This window comes from Urocitellus parryii, chromosome 10 (genome assembly GCF_045843805.1).
Source record: "Urocitellus parryii isolate mUroPar1 chromosome 10, mUroPar1.hap1, whole genome shotgun sequence".
In the NCBI taxonomy this organism is placed as follows: Eukaryota; Metazoa; Chordata; class Mammalia; order Rodentia; family Sciuridae; genus Urocitellus; species Urocitellus parryii.
Genome location: NC_135540.1, coordinates 48,850,500 through 48,866,515, shown reverse-complemented (window position 1 = coordinate 48,866,515; position 16,016 = coordinate 48,850,500). Strand labels below are relative to the sequence as shown.

Genomic DNA, 16,016 nt, shown 5'->3' with positions numbered 1-16,016 from the left:
TTTAACATGAATGGGAATTGGATTTTATAAAAGTCCTTTTCTGCATCTGTTGAGATAATTGTGTGGTTTTTGTTGTTAATTCTGTTTAAGTGATGAAGTATACTTATTGATGTGTGTATGTTGAACCAACTTTGCATCCCTTTAATGAAACTCACTTTATCATGGTGTATAATCTTGTTGATATGTTTTTGAATACAATTTAATAATATTTTATTAAATATTTGTGCATCCATGTTCATAAGGGATATTGGTCTGTAGTTTTCTGTCCTTGATGTGCCTTTGTCTCGTTTTGGTTTCAGGGTTACAGTGGCTTCATAGAATATATTTGTGAGTGTTGCCTCTCTTTCAATTTCATGAGTAATTTGAGAAAGATTGGTGTTAGTTATTCTGTAAAGGTCTGGTAGAACTCATCTGAGAAAGCATCAGGTCCTGGGCTTTTTTTTTTTTTTTGGAAGGATTTTAATTGCTATTTTAATTTCATTACTTGATATTGATCTAGTTAGGTGTTCTTTATCTACCTGATTCAATTTGGGAAGGTCATATGTGTCTACAAACTTGTGAATGTCTTCCAGATTTTTCAGTTTATTGAAGTTGAATTTTCAAAATAGGTTCTGATAATCCTTTGGATTTCAAAGGATCTGTGGTAAGATCTCCTCTTTGTGATCTTGTTGATTTGTTTCTCACACTTTTTTCTGGTTAGTTTGGCTAAAGTTTTGTCAATCTTGTTCATTTTTTTTCAAAGAATCAACTCTTTGTTGCTCTGATCCTATATATTGTTTTCCTATTCTCAATTTCATTGATTTCAGCTCTGATCTTATTTACTCCTTGGCTTCTACTGGTTTTGGCATTAGTTTGCTCTTTTTAAGGTCTTGAGGTGTAACACAAGTTTATTTATTTGAAATTTCTCTAGTTTTTTATGTAGGTACTTAGTGCTATAAATTTTCCTCTTAGACCCATTTCATACTCTCCCACAGGTTTTGATGTTGTATCTGTTCTCATTCCTTTCTAAGAATTTCTTGATTTTTATTCTCATTTCTTCTTTGATCCATTCTTCCTTTGAGGGAGTATTTTTCAATCTTCATGTGTTTATGTGGTTTCTGTTATTTTTCTTGCTGTTGATTTATAACTTCATCTCATTATGATCTTCAAACAATTTTTTTAGTGCTTCATTAAATTTTCTTTTCTGTTTTCATAGATATACTTCTTTTTTGTTTATTTTTAGAGGTTGCTTTCTGACTAAAATCAGTAATTTTAATTTTTCAGATAGATAAATATCTATCCATTTATGTTTCATGCCTCATGTTTGACTCCTCATACTTTCTACTTTATCCCTTCCTCTTAACTTCATATTCTACAGCATACTTTATCATGTAAAGCTTTTGCAAACACATAGCTTGTCTTATCTGCAACCTCTTTTCTTTTTGTGCTTATTTTAATCTTTTCTCTCTCTCACATGCTTTGATCTCTAAATTAAGTTTTAGTATTTGTTATTGTTTTTGAGATAGTTTATAAAAAGAAATAAAAGGTAATATTTTATATCAATCTGCTTTGTATAATTCTCAGCATTATTTTCCCTTAGTACATATTTAAGCTTATTTTCTTTAATATGTCTTTCAACTTGTATGGCATTCTTTAGTGTTTATTTTATTGAAGTTTTACTATGAATTCTCTTATTTCATTTCTCTTCAGGTGCTTTGAAAAATGTCCTCTTATCTTGGCTTAAAGTAGTTTAACCACAAGTTGCTTAGTTGTCACTTTTTTTTAACAATTACGTTATTTGTGGGTTTTTAAAAAATTTCTTAGAAATCCATAAAGTGGTTTACATAAAATTTGGACATTAAGTTTTTGGACATTATTTCTTTCAAAATGTTTTGTCTTATTCTGTGGCTCTACCTAATCACATGCATAATAAAGTGTTGTATTATCTTAAATGTCCTTGGGAATTTATTCATTTTTGAAGTTCTTTTATCTCCCTGCTCATCATATTGGGTAATTTCTATTGCTTTATATTCATATTCACTAACTATTACTTTGCTATAGTCAATTTGCTGATGAGCTCATCTGATACCTTTTTCATTTTTATATTATAATTTTATTTTCTACAATTTTTACCTTTTCCTGTATGTAGTTTCAGTTGATATTTCCTATTTATTCACTTCCTCAAACCATTTGTTTTCATTAGTTAAGTATGTTTATAAGAGCTTCTTTAAAGTCTCCATCTGCTAAGGTCAACAATGGTGTCATCTCAGGTTCAGGTTCTGTTGATGGTTTTCTTTTTCTTTACTATAGATGCCTATATCTTTGCATGTCATATTTTTTCCTTATTTTGAAAATTGAATTCTGCCAATTATAATCTGTTGCATATTATGAATTTTGTAATATTCCTCAGATGGCCTAGATTCTTTTTTAGCAGAAGTTTCAAATTTTGACATGTGGTTGTGTAGGTTTGATCTTATTCTGTTGTTGATATCAATTTGTAGAAAGCCCAGGTGTTTTGTGGGCTTGGAAGGACCCAGCACACAAACCCTGTCTCTGATATGCATCTTGTAGGGATGAGCTTTAGGCTTTGTTGGGGTGCATCTAGAGGAGTTGTTACTCTAAGTCATGGTCCTTCCTCTGTACATCTTTTGAATGTCACAATAGGATTCTAGGTGTTTTAAATAGGAAAGACAGTAACACAGTCTCAACAGGTTTTTTCTGTAGCTCTGCTCAACCTCTAGTGCTTCTGCTTGCTTTCAATGCCCTAGACAGTGCCCTCTTATATGCCTTGAGTGGTTTAACTTTGCACTTACAGCTCATCTTTCAGCTTTAGGCTTGAGGAGCCCCTCCCATGGGTCTCTGAGGTCATTCCTCTTCAGTGACCCACCACATACAATCCAGTAGCTTCAGCTTCCCTGATCTACAGTCTCTATAATATTCATCTGCCCCTTGTATATTTTCTGAAATCAGAAGCTTCCTATCTTTGACTAATATTAATATTCTGTACAATGAGAGTTTATGTCTGGTACTATTTGTTCCATTGTGGCTGAAAGGAGAACCAATAGATTCTTGGTTAAGGTGCCAATGATTAAGAACACTGATTTTGAATTCAAACAGAAATGGGTGGTAGTTTCTTCATGTCCTTGGTTGTTTTTGTTTATTTTTTAGTTTTTCAAAGCCTGTTCCCTTATTTATAGATTAGGAATAAGTCCTCCATAATAGGGTTATTATAAGAAACAAAAATGTGTAGTATGTGCTCTGTAAATATTAGCTGCTGCTACTGCTACTACTACTACTACTACTACTACTACTACTTCATGTTCCTTGGTAAAATTATCTACAAAAGTTTTAATTTTAGAAGTTATTAAAATTTAATCTTATTCTACATTAGAATGAAGGTTTGTGGGGTTCAGATGTCTATTAATCTGACCCATGTTTATGACCTTAATTAGTTTAGAAAATATATCTCTGTTTTAGAAAGCATTTCTGAAAGAGCTTAAAGAATTATCTAGGGGAACATAGAGTGCTCAATAATATGAAAAGAGAAATGAATTTCCACCTGGTGAATTTCAACATGAAGCACTAGCTAAAAGCTACACAATATTATTGAAAATGGAAGAGATAGAAGCTTTCAAGCCTTTTTAGTGGTTGTTAGTTTTTAATTATCTGTGCAAGAGGAGAGATTTGGGGAAAGAATGGTCAGATAGTGACAACATAATTTATTAGCAATTTTAGAGTGTGTTGTTCATCTTTGGAGAAGATTTACCATCTTAATAATGTTTGGTTTGTATTAACATTGAGTACTTCCCCCCACCAGAACAACTGTTAATTATTAGTGTGGGGAACATGCATTGCCAAGAAATTTATGAGTGCTAGGAAAAGTCAATCTGAGATTTATAATTTGAATTATTCACATGTGGATAATTGTGAGAATAAACTACGTTGAGAATATTCTACCTTATTAAACACGTGACTCCTTAATTATTTGAGTCCCTGGGTAATGGCAAATAAAATAACTGGAGCAGAATTATCTTATTTGTAACTATCAAAAGTAAGAAATGGCATTGATCAAAGGTCCACTGTGGGATACAGAATAGAAATGTTAACTCACACAAGCATTTCCAGATATATATAAAAAAATCACTGTTGTTTTCCAGACAAGGAACCTGAGAACCAGAGTTTAAAACTCTTTCAGGGTCAGGCAGGTGGAAAGTGATGAGGTATAGTTATGAACTTAGGTCTATTTGACTACACAGTCCCTGTGTTTTCTATTCTATTTGTATTTTTGAGTCAAATTTCACTTACCATAGAAATGTTCTTCTTCTGGCCTTTTTCCAATAATGCTATCTCGGAGTTGACGTAGTTTTTCCTGAATGAGAACACAGGACATAGAGTATAGAACCAGGACACAGAAGTCAAGGGTTAAAATTTTTTTCATGGATCAAGATGTAACACTGGCTACCATTATCAACACCATCACAACTCATTGGTATTAATGTGCTACTTGGGATGTCCCAATCACCATCCTTGGTACTTTTCATGTATTTTCTTACTTAATTCTCAGCCCTTTATGGATTGGATGTAAAATATCCTCATTCCATTTCACAGACATAAAGACTAAGGTACAGAGATGTTAAGTAACTGTCCCAAATCAGACAGTAATAAGTGGTAGAGTCAGGATTGTAACCATATCCTAATGCCTTCGGGATTTGTTTTCCCACCTTAACACGTGTGGGGTCTACCACATTTGCTGTTTGGTGTCCATTTATGGTTTGGATATGAGGTATTACCCTTAAGGTCCTATGTTAATACAGGGATTTTCAGAGGTGAAATGATGGGAGTGTGAGAATTGTAACTTAGTCCATCCAAATTTAAATGGATGGACTCTAGGTGCCTGTAGGCAAGTGGAACATTTCTGGAGGAGGTGATTCACTGGTGGCATGGTCTGGAATGCTGCATTTCATGTGGCCTATTCTTTCTCTCTGCTTCCTGGCTGCCATAAGGGGAGCAGAGTTTCTCCACCAGACCCTTCCACCATGTGCTGCCTCATCTTGAGCCCAGAGCAATGGAGTCAGCCATCTATGGACTAGATCTCTGAAACTATGAGCTCCAAATCAACTTTCCTCCTCTAACTTGTACTTGTCAGATATTTTGGTTGTAGCATGTGAAGCTGACCAACACAGTGTCCCAAAGCAGAAGAGCTACACAGTGATGGTTTACAATTGCCTGAGCCCATCTTGTCTCTGTAGGATATTATTATTTCCTTGTGTTTTAGTTCTTGGAATTAGGTACTCAGGAGAAAATGATGTCTACCGAGATTCTCCTTCTTAGCACATTTGTGATCCTTTTTTGTTTTATTGATATTCTATATGGAACATCTATTTTTTCACAGGAAAGAAAAAAAACTAGCATTCAATAAATCTCTTTTTAGAAGACAACCTGAGATAGAGCATTTTCCTCATGTGTTTCCCTAGAGTTTTAGAAACTATTTCCGTTGCTTTACAAATCTTCGCCTCTGAGTGGAACCACACTTTTTAGGCCCTGATGTGATGAGGAGTGAGAAGAGCAAAAAGCATTTACTTTCTCCACTATCTCCTCTCCATTGCCGGGGATCTTACATGGGTCTTCATTATTCTGAAAACTCTTCTACCATTAATTCCATTTGTGTCATTTTCAATAAAAAATATAATTTCACAGTTACCACTGATTAACTCATCCCCAGGAAAAAATGACTTCTTTTGCAACTTACTGTAAGAGAATATTTAAAACTATGTGGAAATGAATTTGTGTGTGTGAGAGTGTGTGTTGGGGACCAGGGAGAATATTCTTTTTAATTTTTTTTTTCTGTTTAGACTTTTGTTGAGGCCCCTCTGTTGAGTACTAATTTCTCTAATAGTATTCAAACAGAGTCACTAAGTGTTGGCCTCTTATAAAAAGTAGTCTTAGTGTCTGGTGGCCTACATTTATAGGTTAAACAAAAAACCCCACATTTTTTTCATAGATGCTTGTTTATTCTCCCATTATCCTTCTATGTCAAATTAGTCAGATCTGTTTCCATGTAGAGCATATGGTTTACCTTAAATTTTTTCAAAAATAAGACTGGATATAAACATTCAGACAAAATACAAACAACCAGGAGTTTAATAAAACAACTAGTGAAATAATTTCCAAGAAATGAGATTACTCTCAACTTAAATCTTTATTAAAGTGTTGAGGAAGATAAATATGCTTGACTTACTTCAGCAAAACCTGTAAAATGTAGCACTGCTAGGAAAATGTTTAGTAGGTTTGTATTTATGCAGATTTTGCCTTATTTCAGGATAAGGGGATATGATGATGATGATATTGGAAAGGGTGGAGAAGCAATGTTGTAACTCTGATCATGAGCAAAAACAGTTTCAGAACGTTGCGATGGGTGTTGTTTAGCATTTGCTTGGCAAAATAACTCTCTTTACTTAGCACTGCAAAATCTGGACAAGGTCCAGCAATCATTCCACCACCAGAACCGCCCTTAGAGATAGGTGGTTTCTGACAAGGTGCCATTTCAGATATATTTGGAAAGTCCCTTTGTCTACAATGTCTCTTGCCTCTATTGCCACATTGTTTGAAATTTCATCATTGTGACTCATTTTTTTTTATTGTTTAAAAAGTGTTCTCCTAAGCATTACCTTTAAAATAAAAATCATTTCCTGGTGAATGTAGCATATGAAACTATTATTATTTGTATTTTGGCCTAAATTCGCTTATTAAGCATGTTTAATCAAATAGCTACCTTAGAAGTGGCTTCTGAGGCAATAAGTTTTCCTGTGATGAGAAGAAAAAATATGATAATATTTTGGGAGTGGCAAGGACTGTGTGAGAGATAGAATGTGGTCCTGACACCCTTCACTGAGTTATAATGATATATTTGGTTTTCATTCTTATCTCAGTGACTCCTCCTCCAATCCTCTCTTAGTATATAAATTATATTTGCAGAAGACATGGTTATTTCAGCTTAATATTTTTGGAAGTTTTCTATAAATCCTGCCTGATATATACATGTTTTTACCCACTCTTTGCAAAGACTACGGAGAAAGGAAATAAAACATATTACATTTAGGGCAATTCCTTGATGTGATTTCTGTCATTCTCTTGCTCTGTTAAGCCTGGTTTATATTACACTCTTTGGAATGAAGAGCATGTTCGTGTAAAGAGGCTTCACCTTAATTTCAACAATTAGATTTCAAAAAACATTCTCTGTAGTACAGATGGGTATTATAAGCTCATTTGCCATTCAGTTTGATACACTGGGTTACAGGACTGAGTTTGAATAAATGAACTAGTAAATATGAAATTTGGATATTATTTTCAACTTTTTAATTGGTTGTTTGAAGCATAATTCAATGACTAGTTAAAAACAAAAGAAGAGTTACCTGTATTTCTTGTGAAGACTAAACATTTACAAAGAGTTTAGGAGCTCCATAAGTGAGAGGATATTACAGAAAAGATTGGGGTCAGTATTACCTGCTGAATTATTTCCAAGCCACTCTTTTCCATTTGCCAGTGCTTAAATTTCTCCAGAGCTTCATCCACAGATATTTTCCCTTTCTTGACTTTCTCCTGCAGGAGAATGAGCTCTTCCTGCCCAGAGGCCAGATAGCCACTCGCAGTAGAAAAGGCTGGACTCTCCGTCCGAGCTTTGTCTACAAAATGAGGGAAGGGTGTTTTAAAGGGCAGTCAACATATGGAAAATTGGGACAAAATACACTTTTAAAGGACACTCTTAAAATAAGCCACTGGTGTTTCTCATTCTTAACTGTGTACAAGTAGTTACCAAATAAACCAGTACAAACCAGTGCATTTTTTCCTAAGGATGGTGGGGCTTGTTTGGCATCTAGTGTTACAAGAATGTATTTCAGCACTGAAAAATATAAAGGCACAGGAGAGAGAAAAAAGCTGAAACAAAAGTTCTAACTGTGTTATTTGTAGGACATGTCATTTTCTTGTCCTACCCAAATTGAACCATGAAGACCCAGAAAACCTAAACAGATATAAAAATGAGCAATAATGTTGAAACAATAATAAAAATTCTCCCAACAAATCAAAGTTCTGAATTAGACTGGCTCCCTGCTGAAGTCTACCAAACTTTTAAGGAAAAATTAATATCAATTCTTCTTAAATCATTCCAAAAATTTTTGAAAAATAATGAATTTTTCCAAACTCATTCCACAAGGCCATCATTATCCTTATTCTGAAACCAACAAGGACACAACAACAACAACAAACCTATATACCAATATCCCTGATCAACATAGATATAAAAATTCTTAACAAAATGCTAGCATTTCAGACCTGATTCTTACGGTTTTAATATTATGTGCCCCGCCCCCCAAAAAAGCTTGTGTGTGAAACAATGCAAGAAACTTTAGAAGTGAAATGATGGGGTTATGATACCTTAACCTCATGAGTGCATTAATCCACTGATAGAGATTAACTATAGGCAGGTAAGGTGTGGCTGGAAAAGGTGGGTCATTAGAGGCATGCCTTTGGGATTTACATTCTGTCACCAGCAAGAATACTTTCTCTCTCTGCTCCTACTGCCATGTCCCTACCTGTTTCCTCTCCTACACTCTTCCACCATGATGTTCTGCCTCACCTCACACCCCAAGGAATGGAACCAGCTATCTATGATCCATCTCTGAAACTATGAGCCCTCAAATAAACTTTTGTTCCTTTAAAATTGTTCTTATTGGGTCTTTTAGTCATAATAGCAAAAAATATGACTAAAACCCCAACAGTATATCAAAAGGATCATTCAGCATAATCAAATGGGATTTATCCCAGGGATAAATATGCCATCAACAAAATGCAGGACAAAATCATATAATTTAAATAGATATAAAAAGAGCATCTGGAAAAATTCAACACCCTTTTATGATAAAAACTGAATAGTTTAGGCATTGAAGGATTGTACCTAAACATAATAAATACTGCATACAATCAACCTATAACCAACATCATACTGAACAGGGAAAAGCTGAATGCATTTCCTCCAATATCTGAAATAAGACAGGAATGTTCAAGGCCACTGCTCTTACTCAACATTGTACCAGAAGTCTTTGACAGAGAAAGTAGGCAAGAAAAACAAATAAAAGGTATACAGATAGGAAAGAAGGAGCGAAGGAAGTCAAATTATCCTCATTTTCAGATGAGATGATTCTATGTATTGAAAAACCTAACAACTACACTGAAAGACTATTGGAACTGATAAATTCAGCAAAACCATATGATACTAATCAGCATACAAAAATTAGTAGCTTTTTCATACACAAATAATGAGATTACTAAGAAAGAAAACATGAAAGCAAAATCATAATAGTTATAAAAGGTAGAATATCTAGAAATCAATTTAACCAGGGAAGTTAAATACCTCTACAATGTAAATTACCAAATTCTAATAAAAAATTTAAAGAGGACACACAAGAAAGGGAAAGACTTCCCATGCTACTGGATCAGAGAATGAATATTGTAAAAATGTTCAGACTACCTAGAACAATCCACAGATTCAATGCAATCCCCATTAGAATATCAAAGGGATTCTTCATAAGACTAGAAAACACAGTACTAACGTTCATATGAAGCACAAAGGATATCAAAGAACCAAGGCCATCTTGACCAAAAAGAACTAAGTTGGTCAGTTCCACATTAGCTGACTTCGATGTATACTGAAAGTTATACAAATCAAAACACACAAAGACCAGTGTAACAGAGTAGAGTCAGAAGTAACCTTATATATTTAAAGTCAACTGATTCTTCACAAAGGTGCTAAAAGTGCACACAAGAGAAGGATGGCCTCTACAATGAATGATTCTGGGAAAACTGGATATTCACATGTAGAAGACTGAGACTTGCTCCCTCTCATCCTATAAAAAAGAAACTCAAAATGGATTGAATACCCGAATGAAAGACATGAGACTATGAAATTAGCAGAAGAAAACACAGAGGAAATGCTTTAAGATATGGGTATAGGTAGCAAGGTTTTTGGATAAAATAACAAAAGAAAAACTAACAAGTGGTATTATATCAAACTAAGAAATTTCTGTACATCAACAGAACGAAGAAACAATCTACAGTTGGGAAAAATTCTTTGCAAAGCATTCATCAAAGAACTAATATGCAGAATATATAAATAATTTAAAAAACCCAATAACAAAAACCAAATAATCCAATTAAAATGGCCACACAATATGAATGGGCACTTTCTCAAAAGAGGAAACACAATGGCAAACAAATGCATGAAAAATGCCCAACTTCATTAGCTTTCAGGGAAATAGCAAGTCAAAACCACAATGAGATAACAGTTCATCCCAGTTAGACTATTGTATAAAAGTTAAAAATAAAAATGCTGGCAAGGATGTGAAGCAGAGGGAACTCATATACACTGTTGGTGTGAATGTCAATGATCACATCCATTATGGTGGTTTCTTAAATAATTAAAATAGAACTACCATATCATATAGCTATCCCACTTCTGAGTATACATACACTCAAAGGAAATTATATCAGCACACCAAAGAAACACCTGTATGCCTGTTTATGGCTGCACTTTTCACAATGGCTAAGATATAGAATTAACCTTGATGCACATTAATAGGTTAACGGAAAAGAAATGCTGTGTATACTCTCCCTCTCATACACACACACACACACACACACAAACACACACATGCACATGCACATCCTCACATACAGAGTATGGAATATTATTTGGGTAGTGAAAATGAATAATCTATCAGTTGCAGCAAAATGATTTGAACTGGAGGTTATTATGCTAAGTGAAATAAGCCAGACACAGAAGGTCAATTTCCACATATTCTCTTTCTTATGTGAAATGCTTAAAAACGTTAATTGGAATATATGATATGGATTATTAGAGGCTGAGAAGGGTGGTGGAAAGTGGGAGGGTGGGAGGTTGGATAATGGATACTAAAACGCAGACAGAAGTAAAAATACTCTAGTGTTCTATAGAACCATGGAGGACCTATAGTCCACAATGAAACTATTATGTATTTTATGAACAAGTAAATGAGAAGAGCCTGGAGGTTCCAAACAAAACAGTGATAAGGAGATGGAAACTTTAATAATAATCTGGATTTTATTAGTGCATTATATATATATATATATATATATATATATATATATATATATATATTATATTATATATAATATCGAAAGTCACCCTGTAACCCATAAACTTGTTTAGTAAAAAAATCGTATTGAAAAGTAAAAGAAATTATGTGCATACACTTAGTCTAGGCCTGCCACATAGTAAGCTAAATAAATATTAATATCATTAATACTATTTGCTGAATAAATAATATCTTTGACTTTGGAAAAAGGAACCTCAACCAAAATCTAACTGTCATGAGAAACTGAGGATCATCTGAAATTTTATTCCTGAAAGATTTTAAATAAATCATTGGTCATTTTATAGTGAAATCCTTCCTTTGCAAAAGAGCTCATTTTGGAGCCTTCTGTCTTTTACCTGCTCAGTATGGTAAGAATATTAGATGGCCCAGTGTCACATGTGTGGCTGGAACACCAAGAGCCTGGTCTGAGGTTCCAGGGTCACAGATTGGCAGACAGTGGACAAAGTCCAGCATTTGTTTCATCAGTCCACAGTGGTATTTAAAGACAGAAGACGGTCTATGTTGCTTTTGGGGATGTTATGTGTTCTTTGTCTGGGCTATCTCAATTGTCACTGGAAAAACGCACTGTGCTACCTGCCCAGCTGCAGAACTCACTTGAATTTGTACCTTTTCATTTACAAATCCATGAAGTCCAACGTGCTTGCTGTGGTATCACAGAGGAGGCAGGGCAATGAAGCAGCAGCACATGTGTTAATACTGTCAGATATAAATATGCTCATGAAGCCAAGAAGGAGAGAATAACTAGTCCTGCCATGTGCCTAGGAAGCTGTCCCTGGAGAAATATGCTTGTTATGGGGAATTCTTCAAGAAAGAAATAAACTGTGGGGCATCTAGACCATATTGACATGGAGTTGGGAGATAGGTAGAACATTCAAATTCTATAGAAATACAGATTGGTTAATAAAATTAGGATTGGTTTTTCCTTAAGAAAATGTTTCAAGTCTTTGACAGCATGTTTTAAGCATTTGTAGGGGACTCGAGCATCAGGGGTTTCCTGAAATGACCTTTAATGTCCCTCTCAGTTTTGATGGTAACAACAATTCTTGAAACAGGGTCACGGTGACAATTTTTTTTTTTAAAAGATTTACGTGCATATAAAACTGCTCTATGACCAGTCATTATGAATCCCATGGGAGCTTTCCTGACTTGTCTTTTCTCTTCAGAAGTCTATTCCCCCAGAACTAACAAGATGTCAACAGATTCTATACTCTAAATCTTCCTTCAGGGATGAGGGAGCCTGAAAATCTCAGGGGAAGTGGAGAAGCACAAGTCGGCCAAAGGGCTAACTGGTTCAGTGGCAAAAAGCACAGATAACAATTGAGATCCCGCTTTCTTACACCATTTGCTTTTTATAGTCTTCTACACTCACATGCAATTCGTGAAATGAAGTTTACAGTAGCATTCTCTGTGCCATCACTGCCAGAATGTGTAGGTTTCGCATCGTCATTTAACAACTATGCCATTTAACTATCACTTCACTTCCATCATCCACTGCTTAAGCATGAAGCCATTTTTATCTCAAGTAACCTATGCAAGAATTTTCTACTTTTGCACAAGTTATTTCAAGCAAAGTCTTCCCAGAAAAGCATACCAATTTCAATTTCGCTTTATGTACAGTTATAGCTGAATTAAAAAATTATGGAATCCTTTTAAGAATACTCATTTCAATGACCTCTTCTTATTTCAAATTCTCACTATTCAAGTGTGAATAACATTTTTGGGAGAGTGAGGTATTCACCTTTTATGACAGTGCAGAGGGAACAGTAGAAAAAAAATTAGAGCAGCAGAAGTCTCAGATATCAAGTTCTCAAAATGAATTGTTTACAAATAGATTTTATATATATATATATATATATATATATATATATAACTTTTTCACACTGGAAATATTAAAGCATTTTATCTTGATGAATTACTTATTAGGCATGACAAGTTGCAAGGAAAAATAATTTAGCCATTTTACCACTTTTTCTTTTATGGACAGACTAGTTAAACGAAAATGTGCAACCTGCAATTTTTGGTAAGGGTTTTAAGACTGCTATATTGCATTTAGATTACTATTTCGTGGAGGATGGGGGTTGGGGGGAAAAGATTTTCCTTCCTCCCCAATTTTGTATATATTTTTAGTTTACTTTCAGAACAGTTAACATGAGCTTAAAAATCTTTCACAGGCATCATAGCCTGCATTGTTGTTTATTTTGTTGTGCTAGCTCTAAAAAGGTAGTTTTTGAGGATGAACAGTTTTCAAGCTTTGTATCCTTGCTGACACTCACCCTTCATGGAAGTGTGCTGATCTACAGTCAGCAAGATAAGTGCCTGCTGTGTGGCACTTTTGAGAATATTTTTCATTGCTTAATTTAAAAAAATAAAGGTTTTAATAATTTTATCATTGAAAACTTGCTATCATTGCTAGTGATTCTCTTGCCGATATAACACTAAGTGCTATAGCTTCAATTATTGCATATGTACAGATTTTACTATCACACAGGGTAAGTAGTTCTGCCTGTCCTCTGATTTTCCTAAATGAATGACTTTTTGCTCTAAACTGTTCATCTTTTCTATAAATTTAAATGTTCTTCCAAACTGTTGTTTCTCTCCTTAAAGGGAGAAAAAAATCATTTCAAAATGATTGAGATTTGCTTAAATCTGTAAATCCCTTTAGGAAGAAATCAGGGTATTTTAGAATTTTAATATTTATTTTTTAGTTTTTTGGCGGACACAACATTTGTTTGTATGTGGTGCTGAGGATCGAACCCAGGCCGCACCCATGCTAGGCGAGCTCGCTACCACTTGAGCCACATTCCCAGCCCAAAATATCCAATTTTTAAAAATAATTTTTGTCTTTGAGTTGATTTTTTTTCAGGCTTTCTTGTCATGCACATATATCATCTAAAAATGATAAATAAGGAATCTCCTTCTTCCCGATAGATAATATGTTTTATTTCAGATGCATATGTTATCAGTTGCTAACCTAGAAATAAAAATATTGTTAATGAGCATCCTCATACTGCTCCTGACCTCAACAGGAATAGTCATACTTTTAAACTAATATTTTATTCACAATCTTGCTAGAAATTATTCTACATCTTGTTTTGTAAGATTTTTAAAAAAGTAAATGAATAGTTGAATAATAAGGATTAATGTCTTTTTCATTAGCTAATATCATCATATATTTTTTTTTCTTGTAAATGTCTTTGCCTCTAAAATGAAGATAGATAATAATTTTCTTCAAGAGTCATCTCCAGGATTAAAGGAGTACACGTGTGTGACATGCTTTGTGGTTTTCCAGGCTTGTGCTGTAAGTAAGGGAGTTGCCAAGACAGTTGGAATTACAATTATCTGGGAGGACAGTAGAGGAGAGGATTGTAAACACTGGCCTCAGAGTAAGACTGGATTGGGTTCAAACTTCACCTCTACCATTGTTAGCTCTGCAACCTCGGTTGCAGACATCCAATCTATCTTGAAAAAGAATACTTACTTCGTAAGACAGTTGTGAGTTTTAATGAACTATGGTTATGTAAATATTTTACATGGTACCATTTATTCTCATTAAATGTTAGCGCTGTGTGAGGACATTTTCATGGGGGCCACATCTATTGTCATAACTGCGGTTCTTATACAAGATCTCATTTTGTATAATCTTTTTTTTTTCTTTTTGACTTTACTTTTGGTTATATAAAAACTATACATATATTCTATGTTTTTAATACATAACTATTATTCTTTATATGCATATTTAAGTGATTTGGAAGCATAGTTTTTTTTTATAAAAAGGACTACTTTTTAAAACTTTAGAGATTTTAAAAACTTTTTTTGATTAATAAAATGAATAAAAAAGGATTTTTAATTTTATTCTGATCCCTAGACATTTTATACTATTTGGGCACTTGATCTAGATGATTGCTAAAAAATTATCATTGATTACATTACATATTCTTCTTAATTGCTAGTATTTTACACATTTTATAAATAATTTTTCAATGATTACTTAAATTTAATTATTTAAATGGCTTTATTATTTGCTGAAAAATTTTAGTATCATAACTTTGATTCAAACTTTTCATTTTGCTTAATCTCTCATTAACTCAGAAAATATTTTGGGCAACACCTTCATGAGGAGATTGAAGTGTTACCTTATTCAATATCAAGCAATGATTATATTTGACTTTTTGTACATGAACAAAATACCTCATATAAACTTAAGTTTCAATCTTTTCCCAAATAAACCCAACAGTCTATTTTGGCTACCCAGATTTTCTGAGTTTTAAAACTGATTTTAATTCATTTTAGTATATAACATAAAAGTCAAAATATTTCTTAAATACTTTAGGACTAATTCCTCATTCCTGTAGTTAATAAGATTTGCTGTTCTGCTTTCAAATCGTGTAGGTGATTTCCTTACTCTTTCCTGGAGCACAGTGAACTAATTCTACCTGTGTTCCATTCTCCCATTCCCCTGCTTTGTAAAGTTTTGCTTAACTAGGTCATGGACTGAATTTTTTATTCTATTTTAAAAACACTTATCACACACGAGTTGGATTTCTGTTTTCTTTATCATCTTATTGTGTCTAGCCTTTCCTTGTACTGTGAACAAACACTTCCCCAATATGTTCTCTATTTACTAAATGGATTGTACCCGGCATCAGTCTTTTGGTTGTAACAAATGCGGATTTTAGTGTACTATTGAAATGTTAACTTTCTAGCTTATTTCTACTATACCTCTTCTTGTCGCTCAGTTTCTTTTTTTTTTTCCGTAACACCTGTTTAATCTCTTCCTGTCGACAGGCTAAAATGTTGTTCACCTGTTTCATTTTCATTTGTGCCTGATGTTGACCCCTGATGTTCTCC

General features: G+C 33.9%; 1 protein-coding gene across 1 annotated transcript in view; it reads right to left on the bottom strand.

The window, feature by feature from the left end:
- Positions 1-4,047: 4,047 nt before the first annotated feature.
- The window catches only part of Bank1 (B cell scaffold protein with ankyrin repeats 1), a 231,081-nt gene continuing 219,112 nt past the window's right edge, over positions 4,048-16,016 (bottom strand). The window contains exons 12-14 of the mRNA XM_077803113.1: positions 7,483-7,661; positions 4,285-4,348; positions 4,048-4,058 (exon numbers count right to left, since the gene is read on the bottom strand). Coding sequence (XP_077659239.1) covers positions 4,048-4,058; positions 4,285-4,348; positions 7,483-7,661 — 254 coding nt within the window. The remainder of the gene's footprint in view (positions 4,059-4,284; positions 4,349-7,482; positions 7,662-16,016) is intronic.